Genomic DNA, 15054 nt, shown 5'->3' with positions numbered 1-15054 from the left:
TCCCTTTCAAATACATCTGACATTGATAAAGTGGTGTTTAAAATTAATTTGACCAAAACAAGTCAACCTCTCTTTTTGCCTTGTTACCCTGACCTCTGACCACCTCCTATCTTCCACAGAGGTCCTTTCCTGGTGGCCATGGGCATGTCCTGGCACCCTGAGGAGTTTAACTGTTCCCACTGCCACATGTCTCTGGTGGAGTCTGGCTTCGTGGAGGAGAGGGGAACAGTGTACTGTGCTCACTGCTATGAGAAGTTCTTTGCCCCTACCTGCACCAGCTGCCAGCAGAAGGTCCTGGGGGTGAGTGACATACTTTAGGAGACAGTATAGTATCTTTGCCCCTACCTGCACCAGCTACCAGCAGAAAGTCCTGGGGGTGAGTGACATACTTTAGGAGACAGTATAATATCTTTGCCCCTACCTGTACCAGCTGCCAGCAGAAGGTCCTGGGGGTGAGTGACATACTTTAGGAGACAGTATAGTATCTTGCCCCTACCTGCACCAGCTACCAGCAGAAGGTCCTGGGGGTGAGTGACATACTTTAGGAGACAGTATAGTATCTTGGCTTGTCCACCTTGCTCAACTATCTTAGCTTCCTCTTCTAATGCACAGACACATATTGAAATCAAGTTATGGCATTATGACAGTAATATAATTCCCTATAATCCCTTGTATTTTTTTAATACAGGAAGTCATCAATGCCCTGAAGCAGACATGGCATGTGTACTGCTTCCTGTGTGCGTCCTGCCAGCAGCCAATCGGAAACAACACCTTCCACCTGGAGGACGGGCTGCCATACTGTGAAAGAGGTGAGAGGTCACAGCAAGCAAGGTCTTAGGGAATGAACGGCACTGTGAAATCATTTGCGTCATGAAAGTAACATTATACTGACCCTCTCCCATTCAGACTACTATCAACTCTTTGGTACCAGTTGCCATGGTTGCGACTTTCCCATCGAGGCAGGAGACAAGTTTCTGGAGGCGTTGGGATTCACCTGGCATGATACCTGCTTCGTGTGTGCAGTAAGTCAGCCTCCCATGGAGTGAGAGAGGGGGGCATGGAGAGAGAGAGTGGGGCATGGAGAGAGAGAGGGGGGCATGGAGAGAGAGAGGGGGGCATGGAGAGAGAGAGGGGGGCATGGAGAGAGAGAGGGGGGCATAGAGAGAGAGAGGGGGGCATAGAGAGAGAGAGGGGGGCATAGAGAGAGAGAGGGGGGCATAGAGAGAGAGAGGGGGGCATAGAGAGAGAGAGGAGGGCATGGAGAGGGAGGCATAGAGAGAGAGAGAGAGAGGGGGAGGCATGGAGAGAGAGAGGGGGGCATGGAGAGAGAGAGAGGGGCATGGAGAGAGAGAGAGAGAGGGAGGCATGGAGAGAGAGAGAGATGGAGGCATGGAAAGAGAGAGGGGGCATGGAGAGAAAGAGGGGGACATGGAGAGAGAGATGGGGGCATGGAGAGAGAGAGAGAGAGAGGGGTAGAGAGAGAGAGGGGGGCATGGAGAGAGAGGGGGGGCATGGAGAGAGAGAGGGATGTATGGAGAGAGAGAGGGATGCATGGAGAGAGAGAGAGAGAGAGAGAGAGGGGGGCATGGAGAGAGAGAGGGGGGCATGGCGAGAGAGAGAGAGAGGGGGGCATGGAGAGAGAGGGGCATGGAGAGAGAGGGGGGCATGGAGAGAGAGGGGGCATGGAGAGAGAGAGGGGGGCATGGAGAGAGAGGGGCAGGCATGGAGAGAGAGAGGGGGCATGGAGAGAGAGAGGGGGCATGGAGAGCGAGAGGGGGGCATGGAGAGCGAGAGGGGGGCATGGAGAGCGAGAGGGGGGCATGGAGAGCGAGAGGGGGGCATGGAGAGCGAGAGGGGGGCATGGAGAGCGAGAGGGGGGCATGGAGAGCGAGAGGGGGGCATGGAGAGAGAGAGGGGGGCATGGAGAGAGAGAGGGGGGCATGGAGAGAGAGATGGGGCATGGAGAGAGAGAGGGGGCATGGAAAGAGAGATGGGTTCATCATGGAGAGAGAGAGGGGGGCATGGAGAGAGAGAGGGGGGCATGGAGAGAGAGATGGGGGCATCATGGAGAGAGAGGGGGGGCATGGAGAGAGAGGGGGGCATGGAGAGAGAGAGGGGGCATCGAGAGAGAGAGGCAAGCATGGAGAGAGAGAGGGGGGGCATGGAGAGAGAGGGGGGCATGGAGAGAGAGAGAGGGCATCGAGAGAGAGAGGGCAAGCATGGAGAGAGAGAGGGGGGCATGGAGAGAGAGAGGGGGGCATGGAGAGAGAGAGGGGGCATGGAGAGAGAGAGGGGGCATGGAGAGAGAGGGGGCATGGAGAGAGAGGGGGGCATGGAGAGAGATGGGTGGGCATGGAGAGAGAGATGGGTTCATCATGGAGAGAGAGGGGGGCATGGAGAGAGAGATGGGGGCATGGAGAGAGAGATGGGGGCATGGAGAGAGAGATGGGGGCATGGAGAGAGAGGGGGCATGGAAAGAGGGAGGGGGGCATGGAAAGAGGGAGGGGGGCATGGAAAGAGGGAGGGGGGCATGGAGAGAGAGAGGGGGGCATGGAGAGAGAGAGAGAGGGAGGGAGGCATGAGAGAGAGAGAGAGAGAGAGAGGCATGGAGAGAGAGAGGGGGGCATGGAGAGAGAGAGAGATGCATGGAGAGAGAGAGAGAGGGGGCATGGAGAGAGAGAGGGGGCATGGAGAGAGAGAGGCAGGCATGGAGAGAGAGGCAGGCATGGAGAGAGAGAGGGGGGCATGGAGAGAGAGAGGGGGCAGGGAGAGTGAGAGGCAGGCATGGAGAGTGAGAGAGAGAGACAGGCATGGAGAGAGAGAGGGGAGCATGGAGAGGGAGGCATGGAGAGAGTGAGGGGGGCATGGAGAGAGTGAGGGGGGCATGGAGAGAGTGAGGGGGGCATGGAGAGAGAGAGGGGGGCATGGAGAGAGACAGGGGGGCATGAAGAGAGAGGGGGCATGGAGAGGGAGAGGGGGGCATCATGGAAAGAGAGTGGGGCATCATGAAAAGAGATGGGGGCATGGAGAAAGAGAGAGGGGGGCATGGAGAGCGAGAGGGGGGCATGGAGAGCGAGAGGGGGGCATGGAGAGCGAGAGGGGGGCATGGAGAGAGAGATGGGGCATGGAGAGAGAGAGGCAGGCATGGAGAGAGGGGGCATGGAGAGAGAGAGAGGGGGGCATGGAGAGAGAGAGGGGGGCATGAAGAGAGAGAGGCAGGCATGGAGAGAGAGAGGCAGGCATGGAGAGAGAGAGGCAGGCATGGAGAGATAGAGAGGGGGGCATGGAGAGAGACAGGGGGGCATGAAGAGAGAGGGGGCATGAAGAGAGAGGGGGCATGGAGAGAGAAGGGGGCATAGAGAGAGAGAGGGGGGCATCATGGAAAGAGATTGGGGCATCATGAAAAGAGATGGGGGCATGGAGAGAGAGAGAGGGGGGCATGAAGAGAGAGGTGGGCATGGAAAGAGAGAGGGGGGCATGGAGAGAGAGAGGGGGGCATGGAGAGAGAGAGAGGGGGGCATGGAGAGAGAGAGGGGGGCATGGAGAGAGAGAGGGGGGCATGGAGAGAGAGAGGCAGGCATGGAGAGAGAGAAGGGGGGCATGGAGAGAGAAGGGGGGCATGGAGAGAGAAGGGGGGCATGGAGAGAGAGAGAGGGGCATGGAGAGAGAGAGAGGGGCATGGAGAGAGAGAGGGAGGCATGGAGAGAGAGAGGGGCATGGAGAGAGAGAGAGAGAGAGAGAGAGGGGCATAGAGAGAGAGGGGGGGGCATGGAGAGAGAGAGAGGGGCATGGAGAGAGAGAGGGGGGCATGGTGAGAGAGAGGGGGGCATGGAGAGAGAGAGGGAGGCATGGAGAGAGAGAGAGGGGCATAGAGAGAGAGGGAGGGCATGGAGAGAGAGAGGGGGGCATGGAGAGAGAGAGGGGGGCATGGAGAGAGAGAGGGGGGCATGGAGAGAGAGAGGGGGCATGGAGAGAGAGAGGGGGCATGGAGAGAGAGAGAGAGAGGGCGGCATGGAGAGAGAGAGGGCGGCATGGAGAGAGAGAGATGGGGGCATGGAGAGAGACAGGAGGGGGCATGAAGAGAGAGGGGGGCATGAAGAGAGAGGGGGGCATGGAGAGAGAGAAGGGGGCATGGAGAGAGAGAGGGGGGCATCATGGAAAAAGAGGGGGGCATCATGGAAAGAGAGGAGGCATGGAGAGAGAGAGGGGGGCATGAAGAGAGAGGGGGGCATGGAAAGAGAGAGGGGGCATGGAGAGAGAGAGGGGGACATGGAGAGAGAGATGGGGGCATGGAGAGAGAGATGGGGGCATGGAGAGAGAGAGGGGGCATGGAGAGAGAGAGGGGGCATGGAGAGAGAGGGGGGGCATGGAAAGAGAGAGGGGGCATGGAGAGAGAGAGGGAGGCATGGAGAGAGAGATGGGGGCATCATGGAGAGAGAGATGGGGGCATCATGGAGAGAGAGGGGGGCATCATGGAGAGAGAGGGGGGCATCATGGAGAGAGAGGGGGGGCATGGAGAGAGAGGGGGGGCATGGAGAGAGAGAGGGGGGCATGGAGAGAGAGAGGGATGCATGGAGAGAGAGAGAGAGAGGGATGCATGGAGAGAGAGAGAGAGAGAGAGAGAGGGAGGCATGGAGAGAGAGAGAGAGGGGCATGGAGAGAGAGAGAGAGAGAGAGAGGGATGCATGGAGAGAGAGAGGGGGGCATGGAGAGAGAGAGGGGCATGGAGAGAGAGAGAGAGAGGGGCATAGAGATTGAGAGGGATGCATGGAGAGAGAGAGAGAGAGAGAGGGGGGCATGGAGAGAGAGAGAGAGGGGCATGGAGAGAGAGAGGGGGGCATGGAGAGAGAGAGAGAGGGAGGCATGGAGAGAGAGAGAGAGGGGGGCATGGAGAGAGAGAGAGGGGGGCATGGAGAGAGACAGGGGGGGCATGAAGAGAGAGGGGGCATGGAGAGAGAGAGGGGGGCATCATGGAAAGAGAGGGGGCATCATGGAAAGAGAGGAGGCATGGAGAGAGAGAGAGGGGGGCATGAAGAGAAAGTGGGGCATGGAAAGAGAGAGGGGGCATGGAGAGAGAGAGGGGGGCATGGAGAGAGAGATGGGGCATGGAGAGAGAGATGGGGGCATGGAGAGAGAGAGGGGGCATGGAGAGAGAGAGAGGCAGGCATGGAGAGAGAGAGGCAGGCATGGAGAGAGAGAGGCAGGCATGGAGAGAGAGGGGGGCATGGAGAGAGAGATGGGGGCATCATGGAGAGAGAGCGGGGGCATGGAGAGAGAGCGGGGGCATGGAGAGAGAGCGGGGGCATGGAGAGAGAGAGGGGGCATGGAGAGAGAGAGGGGGCATGGAGAGAGAGAGAGGCAGGCATGGAGAGAGAGCGAGGCAGGCATGGAGAGAGAGAGAGAGGCATGGAGAGAGAGAGGGGGGCATGGAGAGAGAGAGGGGCATGGAGAGTGAGAGGCAGGCATGGAGAGAGAGAGAGAGAGAGAGATGGAGAGAGAGAGGCGGGCATGGAGAGAGAGGGGGGCATGGAGAGAGAGAGGGGGGCATGGAGAGAGAGAGAGGCAGGCATGGAGAGAGAGAGAGGCAGGCATGGAGAGAGAGAGGCGGGCATGGAGAGAGAGGGGGGCATGGAGAGAGAGAGAGGGGGGCATGGAGAGAGAGAGAGGGGGGCATGGAGAGAGAGAGAGGGGGGCATGGAGAGAGAGAGATGGGGGCATGGAGAGAGAGAGAGGGGGGCATGGAGAGAGAGGGGGGGGTCATGGAGAGAGAGAGGGGGGTCATGGAGAGAGAGGGGGGGCATGGAGAGAGAGAGGGGGGCCATGGAGAGAGAGAGTGGGGGCATGGAGAGAGAGGGGGGCATGGAGAGAGAGGGGGGGCCTGGAGAGAGTAGGGGAGTAGATAACATTGAAGGGTTGTAGCACTGACACTACTGTACTCTGTCTGTCTTTTTCCAGGTCTGCAACACCAGTTTGGAGGGCCAAGCCTTCTTCTCTAAAAAGGACAAGGCTCTGTGCAAGAAACACGCCAATACAGTCTAGATCTGACCCACCCTCAGGAGTGAAGAACAGAGTTGTTGATATTTTTGGTAGTTTTAAAAGATTGATTTACCTGATTATGACTTTTATTAACATATGTTTGGTTATAGGGAGTTAAGCTTTATTTCATATTCTCTGATGTGTGTGTGTGTGTGTGTGTGTGTGTGTGTGTGTGTGTGTGTGTGTGTGTGTGTGTGTTTTTGTGTGTGTGTGTGTGTTGTTTACCATTCACCGCTTGTGCCATATAAAAGGGGAAAATATTTTGCTAAAATGAAGGTATGAAAAAGTACCTAGTGTATTTTCTACCGATTTAGATTCATTAGATATTTGAAGATTTGTTGAAGTCAGACAAAGTGCATGATGGGAGAAAGTATGTTGACATGAAGGGAGGTATGATTTTTCATGAAATATCTGATTGAAATGTTCTTTACATACAGTACAAGAATATCCTGTAGTTAGGTGAACACGTAAGGTAGTGATACTGAAGTAGCAGCCCGGGGCCATATCTGGCTCATCATGACAAATGATGAGCCAGATATGGCCCCGGGCTGCTACTTCAGTATCACTACCTTATGTGTTCACCTAACTACAGGATATTCTTGAAGCCCTCAACATGAATTTATTTCATAAATGAAAATCCACTACATATGATACCTTAGCATGTATGTAGTTATCTAATTAAAGTCTTATTTTAGTATATAATGGGGACCTTATCAAATTAACATTAATCAGTGGACATATTCAAATCAATTATCACCTTATTGAAAAATAATGTGTTGTTGAGAACAACTAGGCCCCCCCCCCCCCCCTCCCCTCATCTGTCTCTGTCTGTCTCTCTCTCTGCTGGTCTGTTTGAATCTGTAGACAGATCTGTATTTATCCTGGTAGTATATTTATTGGGGCTGGAGGGACGTAGGAATGTACTGTATTTTGGGCTTTCTAGGGTCAGTTGCACATAGAGTGGTTTACTGACAAAGTCAGACGGTCAGGACAGACAGCTGTTATTTTATTAGCAGTAGGGGTTTTCTGAGTTTATTGTTGTATTGATTTTTCTAAGTATTTTTATGGATTACATTTCCATACATTTTTAACCTAAACTTAGACACCATTTTGCTTTTGCTGCTACTGATGAATGCTTGCCTGTGTGGTGTTTATTGGTGTAATTCATTCCATTACCAATCGTATTTTCCACGATGTTACTCATCCAAACTACAGAATAAAAAAATTTACCATTTTTCTCTACATCTCTACAATGTCAGTGTTATTGTGATTTGTATTAGACCTTTGTGGGAAGAACACCATTTTATTGAGAAATACAGTACATTAATCCAAGTGTATTGGTCTTCTATTTGTAAAAAATAAAACTACAATTTCATATAAAGTCTTTGAAAGTAGTAAGGATTCAGTCATGTGTGTTTTTATGTTTATGTTTATGGTTTCATTGTTAGTCATAGTGTCACTATAGAGATCCCAGATCAAAACGTCTAAATATGACTGGTTGATTCCATTAATACCCCATATGTAGCCAACAGCGTGATGATGAAGCTCAAAACGTTTGTACAGCTTTAATGCCAATTTATATTATGATTGGTGTTCAATAAACCAACCTTTCTTTGCTACACAGACATGATGCAGCAATGTAACTATATTGTTCAGTGTCAGATGAGTCCCCTCACACGCTCACCTAGACGATCTCCAAGGAAACGGGAGGTCACATTTCTCTCAGGTGTCCTGTCTTGCCTCAAATGAATGATGACATTATGACACTACAAAAGTGCAGACTAGAATGTACCTTTTGAATAAACAATGACTGAAAAAAAGTTATAGGGGAAAATGTCAAGTGGTTGCATATTATGCAATAAAGATTTCCATCCGTAGATAAAGTGAAACGAAAGGGACACTTAGAGCAGCGGGGGACCAAACTGTACTTCTCCAAGACGTCGGAGGTGGGAGCCCAACACCCGGCGGCGAAAACGTAGCTAATGTTATGTAGAGCCCGGTCACTTGGAGAAGTTAGAAATCGACACAACACAAACGTAGTAAAACGAAGAAGCCTAGACGAAATTCTCTAAATAATTGTGACCAAACCATCATATCGGAATCCTTCTATTCTACGCGAGGAAAAGGTAAATTTGTTTAGAAAACCAGGTGTTTTCATAGCAAGCGCGAAGTTTTAGCTGGCATCAATTCTGTTCGCTAGCTTGTATCCTCACTTCTGTCAGAATGTAAAAGTGGTGGTATTTTGTGTTTAGTTTGCGTGTCATGTAATTCAGTCATGATACACAGGTTTTGACGGGTGTGATGGATTAAATTAGCATCCCTGAACTATCACCAACCGACTCTGATTCGCCTGCTTCCTCTGCTCTGGTTCCGAGGTTTCAGGAGCTGGCGTTGATGTTTATCAGCATTTAGCAATTATCGCCACACAATAAATCTCCAAATGCCACTTTAGATCAAGTGATTTACTGTAGGCTAAAGCCCTAGAAAATACACCTCAAACGAGAAATACTTCTCAAATAGCCTAAGATTATAGCTTAATATTTGGATACATTTGCAAAAGGCTACTTTTACAATACCGTAAGACTTTTGATCAACTCTGATTTTCAATATTATGAGAGTAATCATAGAAAATTCTGCTTTATAATGGTTCCTCTTGATGATACAAGGAATGTTACCAATTATGACTAGAGGGGTATGAGTGTTTTTGGTGTACCTGTGAAGTATTGTTTACTGTCTATTAATATAGTCCCAGTATGACCTTACACCCCTTGCTAGCTATCTCATTGAAAGTGTCTCTAAATAATGAACTCTGTGTGATGTTGAAGTACAGCCTCTGACAGAGTCCTGGATTGATACTGCTCATTATTTTAGATTTATTAGGATCCCCATTAACCAAGCTGCTGAAGACGCACAGTATGTACAGTCTTCTCAGCGCCTGGGGGGAGATATTCTGTAGTATACTCACACATTAAGACGGAGTGGACCTGGGTTCAGTACAAGAGATTGGCCTACTGTACTGTTCTATCACACTGGGTACATGTGTGTAAATATGTGTGTCTCTCTGGTCTAGTGGAGTTCTGCGATAGACTGGTGAACAGAACAAAGCATTGTGGCGTGGCATGACTGTATTTAAATGGGGTTTCAGTCCAATCAAATATTACCCTTGACCCCATGCCACTATACACCAGTCGATAGGGTCTCAAGTCAACAGCCCCACGGCCATTGCAGTGGACCACCAAAAACATCACTGGCCTCCAGCTCATGAAGTTAGGCCAGGCCAGAACCCCAAGAGCAACCATCCATGCACAGCCTTATATTTTATACTAGTCTTCATCTTGGAGACGGATGTTGTGTCAAATGGGACCTTATTCCCTATGTAGTGCACTACTTTTGACCAAGTCTCATAGGGGTCTGGTCAAAAGTAGTACAATATATAGGGTGCCATTTAGGATATAACATGCAGTCATATTCAATACAGAGAGGATCATTGATGGAAGCCTGAATGAGTGGTCTAGAATAAACCACACAGTGATCTCACTACCACCCAGGATTGGCAGCAGCACCACAGACACACCAACACCATAGCCTACAGGGATGTGGAGGGAGGCTGGAGGGTGGTTGGCAGGCCTGTGTTTTTGTGACCTACCACAGACTGAGGCTGGGAGTGTTTCACTGTTGGGGTCTGTGTGTTTCTGGCGTCGAAGTGTGTGTCTTAGTGTGTAACTTACCCACGTGGTGGTCTTGAGAGGTCTTGTTATGGTAGTTGTGCCGGTGTGAAAACGACTGTGTGATACAGGCCTGGCCACATGGGCAGTCTGGTAATAACCAGGATGTTGAAAATGAGATTCATTGATATTGGGAGGAGAGATGATGACAATGCACCTGCCAGGTATCTGTTGAACAAAACATTTGGTTTGTCACTGTGAATGATTGTCGTCTCCCATATGCCTCAAGGTCGTCTCCCTTGTGGCTACCGAGTGGGGCAGCGCACAATTGGCCCAGCGTCGTCCGGGTTTGGCTGGTGTAGGCCGTCATTGTAAATACGAATTTGTTCTTAACTGACTTGCCTAGTTAAATAAAACAAATATTAAAAATGTGATCAATAAATAACCTACTAGATGTTGAAGACACACCAGTCCTGTGATTATGGAAGACTGCAGGGTCTGTGTTTCACAAGTGAGATAATATGTAAAATAATGTTTGACTGATTTCCAGGTATATGCCGGTTACTCCTATTTCCTTTGAGTTAAAAACCTAAACCTATGGACTCCCCTATAGAGAGACACACACCGGGTAGTCATGGGTCTGGATCTAGGTCTGTCCGCAGGGCTAAGTTTAGCAAGCTGCGACCCCTCTCACCCCGACTTCCTCCCTTATAATTACAGGAAGTGAGCTCAGCCAATCAAAGAATAGTTCCTGGGCGCATATTAACAAGCTGCCAGTATTTGGGAAGAGGGGGGAAGGTTTTCCTCTTAGAGAATGTTTGAGAGATATTGAGAAAGTGTTGAAGAGGGTGGGACTGTCTGGTATCAATCTCAGGACAAATGAAATTAGCACTATCAGGTTATTGAGGGATATCTTTGTTCATCCCTTATAGTTTATAAATATCTTCAGGAGGATTTGAACACAGACAATCACATGTGAGTGAATGTGAATGTGTCTTGTTACAATGTTGGTTGGAGACAGAGGTCCAGACAGGGACCATAGAGTCCTCAGGGGTGTCAAATTCATTCCACGAGGGCTGAGTGTCTGTGAGTTTTTCTTTTTTTCTTTCAATTAAGACCTGTAGACAACCAGGTGAGGGAGTTTATTTATTAATTAGTGACCTTGATTCATCAGTCAAGTACAAGGGTGGAGCGAAAACCCACAGACACAGACCCTCCGTGGAATGACTTTGGAACGTGCCCTAGCGCAACCAGTTTCATCTGCGGGAACATTTTTGTGAGTTGATGGTCAGGGGACCAAAACATTATAACTGATGAATTTGTACACTGCAAATTGACCACATCCAAAAAGAGATGGTATTTGAAATGAACAATAATTTCATACCTTGATTACATTGAGACACGATCACATAAGTCTCTTCTTTTAGTACTGGGAATACTTGAACTGATTCCTGGGAACAGATTCCTGGGAACAGATTCCTGGGAACAGATTCCTGGGAACAGATTCCTGTGGATTTTACAGTCTTGTAGGCCGCCTGTTGCCGACCCCTGCCCTAGCAGCCTTCTATGTCTCAGGGGCTTGACAGAGGAGAGGACAACAGAAGGAGAACAGAGGATATCAGCCCTCTTTCAATGGCTTTACCAGCCACAAATGCTAGAACATTCTCTATTCCCCTTTGTTCCTTCTCTCCCTGCTCTTGATGACTGTGGAAGTAGATTTAAGCACATGGGCGTCTGATATAGCATGAGTACACACACACACACACACACACACACACTTCCGAGCTCAAGAGCATCTGATATCAAGGCTTTACACAGGTATGGCTTTTCCATCAATCATCTAATCCCTTTGCTTTCTTTCTGACAATACTGCAGCTGGAGTTCATTCCACACCCGGACACTCTGTAGTTACCATGCACACCCGGACACTCTGTGGTTACCATGCACACCCGGACACTCTGTTGTTACCATGCACACCCGGACACTCTGTAGTTACCATGCACACCCGGACACTCTGTAGTTACCATGCACACCCGGACACATTGTTGTTACCATGCACACCCGGACACTCTGTAGTTACCATGCACACCCGGACACTCTGTAGTTACCATGCACACCCGGACACTCTGTAGTTACCATGCACACCCGGACACTCTGTAGTTACCATGCACACCCGGACACTCTGTAGTTACCATGCACACCCGGACACTCTGAAGGAAAAACAAAATTTTCCCCTGGAAAACAATGGTCATGACACATCACAGACCCAGGGATGCAGTTCTCTGCTTGTCTGCTCCAGACATTCTCATCCCTCAGGTGGACTAGGATACATTTTCAGGACATAAGTAAGAGGAGCCATGGAGAAGATAGATTATGTTGCCTTGGTGGTTCCTACTGTCATTCTTCATATTAACAGAAAAATGGAAAATTGGGCATGCAAAATTATTCAGCCCCTTTACTTTCAGTGCAGCAAACTCTCTCCAGAAGTTCAGTGAGGATCTCTGAATGATCCAATGTTGACCTAAATGACTAATGATGATAAATACAATCCACCTGTGTGTAATCAAGTCTCCGTATAAATGCACTTGCACTGTGATAGTCTCAGAGGTCTGTTAAAAGCGCAGAGAGCATCATGAAGAACAAGGAACACACCAGGCAGGTCCGAGATACTGTTGTGAAGAAGTTTAAAGCCGGATTTGGTACAAAAAGATTTCCCAAGCTTTAAAGATCCCAAGGAGCACTGTGCAAGCGATAATATTGAAATGGAAGGAGTATCAGACCACTGCAAATCTACCAAGACCTGGCCGTCCCTCTAAACTTTCAGCTCATACAAGGAGAAGACTGATCAGAGATGCAGCCAAGAGGCCCATGATCACTCTGGATGAACTGCAGAGATCTACAGCTGAGGTGGGAGACTCTGTCCATAGGACAACAATCAGTGTCGTATATTGCCCAAATCTGGCCTTTATGGAAGAGTGGCAAGAAGAAAGCCATTTCTTAAAGATATCCATAAAAAGTGTTGTTTAAAGTTTGCCACAAGCCACCTGGGAGACACACCAAACATGTGGAAGAAGGTGCTCTGGTCAGATGAAACCAAAATTGAACTTTGTGGCAACAATGCAAAACGTTATGTTTGGCGTAAAAGCAACACAGCTCATCACCCTGAACACACCATCCCCACTGTCAAACATGGTGGTGGCAGCATCATGGTTTGGGCCTGCTTTTCTTCAGCAGGGACAGGGAAGATGGTTAAAATTGATGGGAAGATGGATGGAGCCAAATACAGGACCATTCTGGAAGAAAACCTGATGGAGTCTGGAAAAGACCTGAGACTGGGACGGAGATTTGTCTTCCAACAAGACAATGATCCAAAACATAAAGCAAAATCTACAATGGAATGGTTCAAAAATAAACATATCCAGGTGTTAGAATGGCCAAGTCAAAGTCCAGACCTGAATCCAATCGAGAATCTGTGGAAAGAACTGAAAACTGCTGTTCACAAATGCTCTCCATCCAACCTCACTGAGCTTGAGCTGTTTTGCAAGGAGGAATGGGAAAAATGTCAATCTCTCGATGTGCAAAACTGATAGAGACATACCCCAAGCGACTTACAGCTGTAATCCCAGCAAAAGGTGGCGCTACAAAGTATTAACTTAAGGGGGCTGAATAATTTTGCACGCCCAATTTTTCAGTTTTTGATTTGTTAAAAAAGTTTGAAATATCCAATAAATGTCGTTCCACTTCATGATTGTGTCCCACTTGTTGTTGATTCTTCACAAAAAAATACAGTTTTATATCTTTATGTTTGAAGCCTGAAATGTGGCAAAAGGTCACAAAGTTCAAGGGGGCCGAATACTTTCGCAAGGCACTGTATCATGCACACCCGGACACTCTGCAGTTACCATGCACACCCGGACACTCTGAAGGAAAAACAACATTTTCCCCTGGAAAACAATGGTCATGACACATCACAGACCCAGGGATGCAGTTCTCTGCTTGTCTGCTCCAGACATTCTCATCCCTCAGGTGGACTAGGATACATTTTCAGGACATAAGTAAGAGGAGCCATGGAGAAGATAGATTATGTTGCCTTGGTGGTTCCTACTGTCATTCTTCATATTAACAGAGTTCTGGGTTTCAACATTGGGACAAGGAGGACATACTTGCCCTTCTCCTATGAGAGAACCCTCAGCTTTAGAACACTAGAAACAGTCACTTATTTAGGCCTACAGTCTCCATGGTCCAATAATATTTCCTCTCAGATTTCTGGAAGTGTTGAAATATCATTCATATATGGATATAGATTAAAGCTTGTTGTTATGAGTTCATCCATTGCAGTATTCCTCCTGAGATTCTCCTGAGGGGAAATCACATGGCCTGTGAAGTGTGCACCTCTGGTTCAGATCAGCACTGGGGCAGAAGAGTTGGAGGAAAAAGAAGAGGAGCAAGAGGCCTCATCTTGTTCCACTTTCTAGTAATCCTCTCCTATAGGTTCCAGTTGGTCTTTGATAATTACTGATAATCCTCCCAACCCCCCCAACCAACTCCTCAACCAAAGTCACTGTGAAGATCTTCATATCTTTCTCTCTGTCTCTCTGTCTCTCTGTCTCTCTCTTTCTCTCGTGTCTGATGAAGGGAGGAGGGAAGGAGCAGGAATGACTTCAAGCTCCTAGCTGCGTGCTCTTTGCCTGGAAGGTCTATAATCGTGTGAGAGAAATTGAGCATCCTGTTATTAGGAGGAGAAACAGGGGGATAGACGGGGAGAAGACAAAGGAGGAGGGGAGAGACATGGAGAGAGAGAGTAGTAGTTGAATGTTGGCTTGAGGCATTGCTTGATATCCCAGGTGGGGAATTGCCTTGAGCCTGGCTGAAATTCAGTCTGAATCACATCTGGCAAATACCATTAATTGGAAAAGCGTTTTTATGAACTATCCCTTTCTCTTTCAGGAGAAAACAGCAGCTGTGACTTTGGATGGCAATAATGACAGACCGTTGTTTAACCCCTCGTTGTTGGATGGTGAGTCTGCTTTCTATTTTTACTTCTTCTTTATTGTTTAAATGGAAGATGAGTTTCCTGTCCTTGTCTCTTATTGGATTTCTGATCTGGTGTTTGGGTGGTTCTGGTGTTTGGCTGGTGGTGGTGCTGATGTTTTGGTGGTGCTGATGTTTTGGTGGTGCTGATGTTTTGGTGTTGCTGGTGTTTTGGTGGTGCTAGTGTTTGGATGGTGCTGGTGTTTGGATGGTGCTGGGGTTTGGGTGGTGTTTGGGTGGTGCTGGTGGTGCTGGTGTTTGGATGGTGGTGGTGCTGGTGTTGGGTGGTGCTGGTGTTTGGTTTGGGTGGTGCTGGTGTTTG

At 49.0% G+C, this 15054-nt stretch overlaps 2 protein-coding genes across 7 annotated transcripts in view; both read left to right on the top strand.

Moving 5' to 3' along the window:
* Window positions 1-7420, top strand: part of LOC139422873 (PDZ and LIM domain protein 5-like) — a 119227-nt gene extending 111807 nt beyond the window's left edge. For 3 of the 6 annotated variants that reach the window (XM_071174309.1, XM_071174306.1, XM_071174304.1), the window contains 4 exons: window positions 120-300; window positions 689-809; window positions 907-1022; window positions 5956-6467. In XM_071174309.1, the coding sequence (XP_071030410.1) occupies window positions 120-300; window positions 689-809; window positions 907-1022; window positions 5956-6039 (502 nt within the window). In that variant the 3' untranslated portion in view covers window positions 6040-6467. Of the gene's footprint in view, window positions 1-119; window positions 301-688; window positions 810-906; window positions 1023-5955 lie in introns of all 6 variants that reach the window. The other 3 variants (XM_071174308.1, XM_071174305.1, XM_071174307.1) reach the window with 3 other exon arrangements.
* A 615-nt stretch (window positions 7421-8035) lies between these two features.
* LOC139422871 (bone morphogenetic protein receptor type-1B-like) overlaps window positions 8036-15054 on the top strand; it is a 118344-nt gene continuing 111325 nt past the window's right edge. Inside the window, exons 1-2 of the mRNA XM_071174302.1 lie at window positions 8036-8162; window positions 14649-14718. The gene's annotated coding sequence lies outside the window, so the exon portion shown is untranslated. The remainder of the gene's footprint in view (window positions 8163-14648; window positions 14719-15054) is intronic.

Source organism: Oncorhynchus clarkii, chromosome 12 (assembly GCF_045791955.1).
Source record: "Oncorhynchus clarkii lewisi isolate Uvic-CL-2024 chromosome 12, UVic_Ocla_1.0, whole genome shotgun sequence".
NCBI classification, from domain to species: domain Eukaryota; kingdom Metazoa; phylum Chordata; class Actinopteri; order Salmoniformes; family Salmonidae; genus Oncorhynchus; species Oncorhynchus clarkii.
The sequence above is the reverse complement of the archived record's forward strand: the minus strand, read 5'-3'. Positions and strand labels throughout refer to the sequence as shown.